A 10,301-nucleotide genomic window follows, 5' to 3' on the forward strand; every position below is an offset into this window, starting at 1 on the left:
GATTTAGGTCAAGGGTAATCGTTCTCGTATTCTGGTAGAAGTAAGTCCTGCACGCTACTGCACCGCGATTAAAACGAAATTTGTATAGAGATACGATTTTTTCGTCATTTGGATAGCATTGCATTTTGTTGAATGACGAAAATTCCCTTTTTATTCAGTCCATTGATAGAGTTCGAGATCGTGGTCTTTTCTAAATGTACCACTTTTTTTCTAATTGTTTTTCTTGCTAAAATCATGTTAGTATGATTGGATAGTTGACGGCCCGAGATTACTCTTTGTTTCGCCTGTTGATCAGAAGTAGAATAACACACTGCGTACAACGTATATGCTACTGGATTATCACATTTGAACATTTCTGAGAACCAAGTCCATACAACTTCCCTCTGTTCAATGATAGGAAAGTAAATGCTCAGATATTTATATTGGTTTTGTTATTATTTCGAAAAAAATCAGGTGAATCAGACATTTTCTTCGTTACATTTTTAAGTCTTGAATCAAGACTCTTGATTTAGACTTATTGAGCAATATATTTCAGCAAATGAAAAACAAACAAATTTTCAAGTGATTTATTTATGATAATTTATTATAATAAAGTGTTATTTCGTTATCAATGCATCTTGCAAAAACGTGTGTATCAAGTCATGTATTGACACAAAACACATAAATCATCGAGAGAAAAAAAATCAATACAAAATGAGAAAAATCATAATGATTACGACGAGGCACAAACGGAGCGTAAGTCAGTTTTTCGTTTCTTTTCTTTAAGCGATCGATATCTGAATTAAGGTAATTTTTTTCCTAAGATGTTTGCATATATAGTTACTTGATCCAAAATTTAGAAGAAAAATCGAAAAATTTGTTTACACACATTTGCTTATGACCTCATCGTTTCATTGTGTATCGGATTTTCTTACGATTTTTATCTTAAGAAACAAATCAACAAAATGCCTTGAATATAACAAATAATGCGTCATTTTTTGATTTGTCTATCGACGTCACATCGACGATGTGTGCAATTATTTTGGTTTTGCGATAACGCAAGCAGATCAGAAGAAAGAAAACATAAAAGTGTGCGTACAGAGTTTTTTTTATTGTCTATATAAATTTATTTTCAAGAGGTTTTTGATTGTGAATTATTGCGCATTTGTGTATTCGCATTTAATGAGCCATTTAAAAGGAGTTAAGATGACTATTTATCGAAAATATCGTTTGCATTTTTTCTGGAAGGAGGCTATTTTTCTTTTAAGTGCTTGAATTTTGTTTTTATTTTGGAAAATTGTTAACGCCTATTTAATCTCTATATTTGATTTATTTATTTATTGTCATTTTTTTTTTAAATATGTTAACGTTTCTTCTTGGATATTGTAAGAAAAATGTGTTTGTGGTAATAGGGAAAATCGTATCGAAAGCTCGTGCTCTATGATATGATGACTATAAGCTGAATTCGAAAAATGTGAAGTGTCCGTGTGGTGATGACAAAGATGCGCATTTAAGTTGTTGAACATCATTTCGTTCAAAAAGTACCAAAAGAAAAGATGATAATGAATGAAAATGTGAAGACGGTTCTCGAATGCTGCGGATAAAAGGCTGAAGTACGATTTGTTGGAAATATTATTTTTGTAGATGACAGTCATGATTTGCATAAAATTTAAATCAATTACTGAAAAAAGAAACTAAACTAAATCAAGAGTACGAAATATTTATGGTCTCATGGAATAGTACAACTTTACAATGCTTCAAGTCGTTGATTTTTTGTTGTTCTCTTTTAATTTTTATTTATAAAATTCTAAGGTAAATTGTCATAAGAGGGTCATTTTGGTTATGCAAATATGTATATAAAAAAATTCCATAGCTATTACAAATGCATCTTTCTTGTTGTTGTCCTCGTGATATAGTTATTATTGAAATGGCTATTTCAAAAGTGAATATGTTTATGATTGTTGCCTATTTAGAAAAAATATGCGTTGATTTAGTGCATGATTTTTGTTTAACTTCATTTCAACTGGCTTATTATTAAAGATTTTTTTGGGACAAAGAGTGTGTTTTTTATTTTCTTTTTCGCCCATAATATGCAAATTGTTAATTACAAAAATTGTCTATAAAAAAACTTATTTTTAATGAAAACATTAAACAAAGGTCAGTTTGATTCTATATATGCGACAAAATGTTATTTTTTTTTGGTATTTAAATTTGCATCAGATTGATTGCAATCGGGGGGAACATATTTTTGATGAAGATGATTTTTCAGTCAAAATGCCAGGAACTAAATATAGAAATTGCTTGAATTCATTCACACAGAATTTGTTGCAATGCACTCCATTCACGGAAATAAGTCTTTCAATCGAAAAAAAAAACGTTGTTATTATGATGATGTTTCTCTTTCGTCTTTCTTTACATATAGTTTAATTTTGGTAGTTTAGCTCAATTCTTATAATTTTGTTGGTTTCTTCTTTTTTGCGTTATATATTTATATTTATTTACTCGAAGATAGTGTCTCAAAATATGGGGTACATCAGACAGACAAAAAAACGGGTTCCCTTGTTGTTGTACTTGCGAATATACAATTATCATTGAAATACCCAGCTTATAATGCTCAACTGAGTGTTATTTTTTATGCTCATATTGTAGACCTGTGTCACGGATCAAGTAACAAACATTCTGTATACTGTAATCATTATTACATGTCTCCATTTCTGGACTGTTATTTTTGTTTGAGTCTTTACTCTAGTCAAAAAATTTCTTTATACAATACAATTTTAGTCGATATTTTAAAAAAAATGTGTGTGTGTTTGTTTGTTTGTGTTCCATAGTTTTCAGTGGCTTTTCGGCGAATTACTTCGATAGAAAAATTTCGGTTTAACAAATGTTTTTCATGTTTTTAACAAATGGTAAGATGTGTATGCTGTTGGAAACAACATAAGAACACATATGTTACCAGGACACATTGCTTACAATAAATGGGAAGACGGTTGATGATGAAATTCCAGCGAATATTCCAGTTATAAGCATAGCAGCAGCAAACATACCGGCTGTTTGTGCATGTTGTTGCGGGACTGTTTGCGGTGCATACATCATACCCAATGCACTGTTCAAAACATAAATAAATCATTGATTAATTTTCGACGGCACAAATCCAATCTCCTCGTTCATAAATTTAGTGTTGTATTAGTTTTCTTCCAATTTACCTGAGATATCCTGAAGTATATGCCATTGAGAAGCCAATGCCCCAGTATGCCCAATCGTTTTTGATATAAATTGGCAAGACTCGATTGATTTTATATGGTTTATAGTTGGCGAATAAGAACAATGGAATGAATGCAACTCGAAGCAATACCGGCCATATGAGATGCTCTTTCTTTGGCTAAAAGTGAAAGTCACATCATTTTTATTTAGGAGAAGTTCATTTATTGAGTTCAATATTTTAAAATGTCGTACCCATTGAACCCACGATGTTGTCAAGCTGCCCAACATCGCACTTATATTGAACGTCAAGAAGCACAACACTGACATATAAATATTGTCCGGTACCCAGAAATTTGGATCAGATTTCTCGATAGCTGCTCGATAAATAGTGTTTGAAATTAGTTGAATTTTCTTTGTAATTTATTTTTAAAAAAATACAAAACAAATCTACGCCAGAAACATACCTAACTGAACGTTTGGGAACAAGCTCAATGTGATGAAGAATATGAAGAAAACATTGAACAATTGTGGGAATGCTTGCTTGAAAATGGTCCAGTATGGTGGCCGACCGGTTTGTCCGCCCAATTTTCGTGCCTTTTCCACTTCTTTCTCATTCATCAGTTCATGGTATCGATAAAATCTCTACAATTACAAAGAAAAAAAAACGAAGTTTTTTTTACTGAACGATATCACAACGGTTTCGCTTTCTGTTTGAATCGATGACATACATTCAAAGGCAGTGCAAAATATGTATCGAAACAGGCAAGCAATGCAAACATTGCGCCGATAAAGTAGTAAATTGCTGCTGTTCGTACAGATGATGTGAAGTATGTGCTGAGAATGTTTATAACTGATGTAAATGCACCACTAATGTTCGAGCCCAACACCACTGCGCCCACATATTTGGCTGGCAATTTTGAAGCCATACCGTAGACCGAGTTTTGATAAATTCCACCAGCAACTAATTAACGAGAAAAATAAGAGATAACGATGACCCATTTGTTTTAATTTTGCGTTTTTTCCTCTTTCAAACCTTCGATTTAAAACCCTTGGAATACTCACTATTTAGAATTACAACGGATGTCATAGTAACCCAGAAGAAAATGCCTGGCCACTCTTGTGAATCAACCATTGCCAATCCAACAGTTACAATGAAGACAATCACTTCAATTATAATACTCCATACGATACGAGGCGTTAGGTTTCCACTGAAAATATCATGAAAATGATCGAACTTGATTCAATTTTTTTTCTCTTTTCTTGCAACTTACCCCAAATTGAAGAAGATATTTAGCCAGTTCAGGATGACGTTCGGAATTTGCGCAGCCAATGGCATATAGGATTGAAAGTCTTTATCATAGTCTGCCTCAATATGCGTATAGTTAGCATTCAATTTATACTTAACGAAATACTGAAAAACCAAAGAAATCCATCAATAAAAACGCACAAAACCGTATCAAAGAATTGATTCACACTCACATCGTTGGCATTAATAAACATGTTCCATGGCATCAAGGTACCGATTCCGTGCAACACCAGTATAAAAAATATAATATTCAACTTGTCCCGTGGGGGATTTATCTCCAGTGTAGCCCGTTCCATTGTCATTCCTTTAATCGAGAGAAAAAAAAATGCAATTTAAATAGATTCAAATTTTACCAAACACACACGAGCACACGTTCACGATCGAGCAAAGCAACGAATTAAATGAAAACGGAGAAAATTGCGTGAGCCGATTGAAAGAAAACTGGAATTACCTCTGAAATTTAGTTCATCGTTTGGCAAGTTGTTCGCTTCCCAAGCTGGAGTAAGCCGTACTGGTTTGGCAATAAAAGGTGCTTTTTCGACCTCGCCATTGCTGCCATCTGAAAAATGTGAATGTCTTCTTGAAATTGCATCGAAACACATACATCTATCTATAGAAAATTCTTGTTTATGCGATCGTTGGCCAAAATAAAACAACAATGAAGAATTCGAGAGAGAGAGAGAGAGAGAGAGAGAGAGAGAGAGAGAGAGAGAGAACTATACACAACAAACTAAACTAAACTAAACTAAACTAAACCAAACGGCGAAAGCAGCTTAAATTGCAGACGCAACAAATACGAACGTGCACATGCATAAATTTACGCAGACCGCTTAAATAAAGGGCGCGCAAAATCTGCTAATGCTACCATTTTTCTCTGTTTTGCTTCTGTCTCGCGCATTCAATTCTATGCCTGTATTCTTTTTTCTGTTTCATCCGCTCTGCTTTTTCTTCTTCTTCTTTTTATTCGTCGTTTAGCGTTCCCCTCTTCATCTCAATATCTTTTGTGCCGTCATGCCGAATTCAATCGGTAGAATTTTTAGCGAATATTGCGTATTTTTTTCGTTTCATTTCGTTAAATTCCAATATGATTTTTGAAAATGAGCCCTCACGCTCTTTTTTTGTTTGCTAAGCCCAATTTCGCAGTCGAAATACTTCGTAACCATTTTATCATTCAGAAAATATCTCATGAAACAGCAAAAGTGCGGGTGAGGAGACCAAAAATTAAGAGCGTTTATAATCAGACAGGCCCATTCATCTTGTGTCTCTCTGTGTGTGACTTTATGTGAATGCGTGCTTTATGTTGCGGTTCGCTTTTAATTTTCAGGAATTCTCAATGCATTCAAAATGAAAGCGAACAACGGAAGAATGCATGATGCCACCGTCGTCATAGTCGTCGTAGTCGTCTCCTCCGCTGCCATCACCCGCTTTAACTTTTTGCTAACGAAACCAAAACATATCACATTTCCCTTTATTAGCTCATTGCAAGGGATATGGCGATTGCCATCACTCTGAAGGAAGCACTCACAGGAGCCAGCCAAATAAGCGTGGATGGAGTAGATGTCGCACAGAGTTAAAGAATGTAAACATAAAACAGATTTTCGAATAACTTTCGGAATTATTTGTGAAGATTTAAAATTATTTTCAAAGCAGAGATTCTGAGCCTTTTTATGTTCGTCTTAACTGCTTCTAATGCGATTAAATGTGGAGTAAAAAAAAAACGAAAAATGCCAGCCAGCGACACAGATATGGCGCGATGGATGAATGTGCAAATGTGAACCCAAAAAATTTAAATTTCAAACAAAAACTCGGATGAAAAGCAGTCATGGAAATTTCCATCAATTAATTCAATTTTCGTAAACTGGGAGCACGCAGGCTTGCTTAAAGCTTCATGTGAATAATGAAATAACAACTTCGTTCATCGTGTAAGGCATTCAAGAAAATCTATCTACTAGAGTTACACAAATTGAATGAAAATATTTCATTAAGATTTTCATTTGTTGTTTTTTTTTCTCGTCATTTTGTCAACAACTGATACGTGTCTGTGCCTATGTTTTTACGTAAAATCGATAGTTGATTTCGTTTTGTCGCCAACGAAGTGCATCGCTCCGTTTCTAATTTTCGATTTGATCGATGCGCAAGCAGTCAATCGTTCGATGCATCATCTTTCTATCGATATTAATCATTTCTTTTCCATCATTTTGTCTTTTCAATGGGGAAAAGTGACTTTTCAACAGTCATTGCTCTAATAAAATGAAGAAATTTTTTTTTATTTCATTTCAATTTTCTAGCCTCTCGAGTTGATGTTGTTCATTGTAATTGACCCGTTCATCTGGTCAAACTTAATGACTTTAATTACATCAAATTAAATGCTATGAGTGAAAAACGCAAGAACTGATAACTGTGAATGAAGCGAACATGCACACAATTCCAAATGGTTCGGTCGATTGTCTTTTTTTCGCTTCAATTCATTTTCTTTTCGACGTCAGAAATCTAATTCAAAACGAAAATTTCGTTTCGCTAATGGTTACATGCTGTCATTAATTTTCCTCTTCTTTATTTGACGTGACTTCTTTATGACGCACCCTCTTCTTTACTGAAAGTAGATTGACTATTTTCTACTCAAGCCGCTGATATTCATTCGTTTGGCAAAAGATTCGGCGAACTTTACGCTTCAGCATGGCATAAAATCTGTGACAAATTCCATTTGAATAGACATATTAGCAGGTACCGAAATTTTTGCTCATCTTCTGTACTGCTATTACGTTGCTACTGCTGCTGCTGCTGCTGCTGCCAGTGTGCGTATTAATTTTTTCGGTGTGGAATTTTAGGATTAATTAGTTCGTGGATATGTATTTGCTTATTGTGCTTTAAAGTGAAACCTTTAATGGATTTCTTATGACAATGACCGAATGCTTGACAAAATTTCAGCTGAATTCAGGCTCATGCCATTACACTGATAGCAACGACTTCGGGAGTAAGACAAACAACAACAACAAAGACATTAACAGGCAAATGTCATTGCAACAAGTATGCCGGAATGGAATGCCAAAAACGTACACAAAATACACAGTCTCTCTTTCTCTCTCGATTGCTATATTTAGATAGACGAACATTGACTATGAATACCGTTACAACAATACACTTACTTGAGACAATTGTTGGCGCGTTTCCATTTTTGGCACCAGCCAAAAGCGTTTCTTCCTCACGGAACATGTTGATTTCACTGTGGTTGATGTTTCGTGCGTAAACGCGATATTTATGTATCACTTCGAGTCCGTTGCGTTAAATTCTAACACTATTTACACTTTACATTAGGCGAAGCTAGTTCTGATGATCTGCCAAATAGAAGAGAAAAAAACGAACACAAGAAATACATGATTAATCGATGCACCGGTATGCCGTCTGAAAATGATAACCAAATACATCCAATTTATTGCTAACATTCTGAAAATTGCCGAACCTATATATGCGCACCAAAATACCTGCTCTACACTCAGAATAATCTACTAACTGAATAATTTTCTTTGGTTAAAAAAAAAACTCTGGCTCATTTTCAACGTAACCATTCGAAAAACAAATTTGATTCATTTTCGGCTCTGAAAAGAAAACGGTTGGAGAAGGAAATTGCCTAGAATCGCATGCAAAGATATTTTATGGTTTTTGGAACGGAAAATATTCATTTTTGCGCGTACATTTTCGACGAGAGGAAATTCTCGTTTATGGTGTTATTTTTTTTTACCGTTCAGCTTGTTATCTTTCATCATTATACTGTCACTTCTGTCGTTTGTATACGAATTTAGTTGTAACATTGGCGCGCGCATTGTGTACATTTGCATGTGACGCAGTAGACAAACGACATGATAATGAGCTATAACTTTGATTATTCCATTTATGAGACTTTTGTCGTTTTTCCCTTCTTTCTGCTTTGCTCTTCCCTCCGCTCTCGATTCATTCGCAACGAGAAACGATCCAACCCATTCTGTTTATACCTGAACAATGTGATGAATGAAAAGGTAATGAAACGCGATAACAAACCAAATAGTGAACTGTTTATTTTTTTTTTGCATTCACTCAGTTTAGTCAAAATATATCATTCAGAGCAATTGTTCGGTGGAAAAAAAAGAGTTCTTTTTCTATCTGTCGAAAGCCCGACATTTGTTTATGTGATCGATCGAAAAAAAAGATGCAAGTTTGAATGAACAAAAGTCATATTTTCGAGCATTGAACTCGTTTGTTAAACACATTCGCAGTCATATCATATTGATGTTGCATGTCCAAACAACCATTTTTGCTGGGTATGCACCAATGCACACAATAAACAAACACAAATGTTTGAATACATTTATTTCGGGAATTTCAGCATTAAATTTCCAATTAATTGAATTGCGGCTGAAATGCGTAGCAGAAGGCGTACGACAGTGTGTTCTCTCACATTTTTCACTTGACGGTATGAATGTCGGTGATTTAAATACGATGTGTGGATACATGATAATCAATCAGTTCAATGACTTCATAATGTGTTATTTATTGAGTATTATGCTGAAATTGATCCTCCCAGCGATTCGGTGTGGCTGCTTAGATTTTGAGGAAGGAATCAAATTTGCATAAATGAAACGAATGAGCCGTGATCAAATTTAAAAATGAAAATTCGGTAGATGTGCGGTTTGTATGATGGTTTTCATCATACTTCAACCAAATACTGATGGCTTGAAGCTCATGCAAATTATCTCATTCGCTGTATAATATTCTCAATATGCCAGTAAAACGATTAAATTATGCGGCTCAGTTGTGAAAGCGTTGCAAGTGTTTAGGGCCCACAACCGAAATCATCTGGCGCCCGATGGCAAAGTAGACACTTATTCCTAAGTGGAACGAAGATAGCTAATAATTATCACAAGTCGATTGGAGTGAGCTCTTCACCTGAGCTATCTGCGAAACGCTTATACATATTCCATTTCTAGCGCCCAAAAAATGATAACACATTTATTAGATTAAGTGAAAGAACAACAACAGCTGTAGATAGATAGTGAATTGCACTGCAAACAAACTTATTTATCTGATCGAAATCTAGAAATTTGCTGATGTTCTTCAATATCTCACACACTTTTCCCTATCTGTGTGCGCGTTTTTATGCTCGTGTCTCTAACATTAAAATCGTACTGCAATATTGCCTCGAGAAAATTTTCACCCATTTTGAAAACCACAGTCGTAAAAACGGTGACATACATAAGCGAAGCAACGGAGTATATATATATATATATATATATATATATATATATATATGAAACTACTGGCAAAAGTCACATGGCTCAAAAGTAGTTTTGATTAAGTTAAAATGTGACAGTGAGTCATTTTAGGATACTTTCGTTAAATTTCGAATGAAACAAAAAATGGGCGGAAGCCCCTGCCAAAATTATTATTTTCAATGTTTGTAGTCACATTTTTATTCGAAACAAAAAAAAACTACAAAATACTTCGTGCCTCCGGTTGTTTTATTTGACCTAAACGTATGCACCATACGCCCAGAAATAGCTCTTCTTCCTTCCTTGGAAAAAAGGCGCAGTAGAAGCGATAGGGTTCGAGTCTTTAAACTTAATTAGACAAACGTGCCTCGAATCTCATTTGTGAACACAGTTCATATGGTATAAGCATATTGGTTATTAAAATAGGATCGGTTCGGTTCAGTTCGGTTGATATCTCATGTAGTGTGAGAGAGAGCACGTTGAACCGAAGGAATTCCATCAAATGCACGGGGCATCACCTTTTCTCTCTCTCTCTCTCTCTCTCTCTCTCTCTCTCTCTCTCTCTCTCT

The 10,301-nt window shown here is 34.7% G+C and overlaps 1 protein-coding gene across 7 annotated transcripts in view; it reads right to left on the reverse strand.

The window, feature by feature from the left end:
• Nucleotides 1-1,069: 1,069 nt before the first annotated feature.
• Nucleotides 1,070-10,301, reverse strand: part of LOC129578547 (equilibrative nucleoside transporter 1) — a 17,142-nt gene continuing 7,910 nt past the window's right edge. For all 7 annotated transcript variants that reach the window (XM_055467289.1, XM_055467287.1, XM_055467290.1 and 4 more), the window contains exons 2-11: nt 7,636-7,824; nt 4,941-5,048; nt 4,663-4,793; nt 4,455-4,594; nt 4,246-4,391; nt 3,912-4,144; nt 3,648-3,825; nt 3,436-3,557; nt 3,186-3,361; nt 1,070-3,085 (exon numbers count right to left, since the gene is read on the reverse strand). In XM_055467289.1, the coding sequence (XP_055323264.1) occupies nt 2,932-3,085; nt 3,186-3,361; nt 3,436-3,557; nt 3,648-3,825; nt 3,912-4,144; nt 4,246-4,391; nt 4,455-4,594; nt 4,663-4,793; nt 4,941-5,048; nt 7,636-7,702 (1,455 nt within the window). In that variant the 5' untranslated portion in view covers nt 7,703-7,824 and the 3' untranslated portion in view covers nt 1,070-2,931. The remainder of the gene's footprint in view (nt 3,086-3,185; nt 3,362-3,435; nt 3,558-3,647; nt 3,826-3,911; nt 4,145-4,245; nt 4,392-4,454; nt 4,595-4,662; nt 4,794-4,940; nt 5,049-7,635; nt 7,825-10,301) is intronic.

This window comes from Sitodiplosis mosellana, unplaced genomic scaffold, assembly GCF_009176505.1.
Source record: "Sitodiplosis mosellana isolate CC-2019 unplaced genomic scaffold, AAFC_SMos_1.0 Smas_scaffold_6226, whole genome shotgun sequence".
NCBI lineage: Eukaryota > Metazoa > Arthropoda > Insecta > Diptera > Cecidomyiidae > Sitodiplosis > Sitodiplosis mosellana.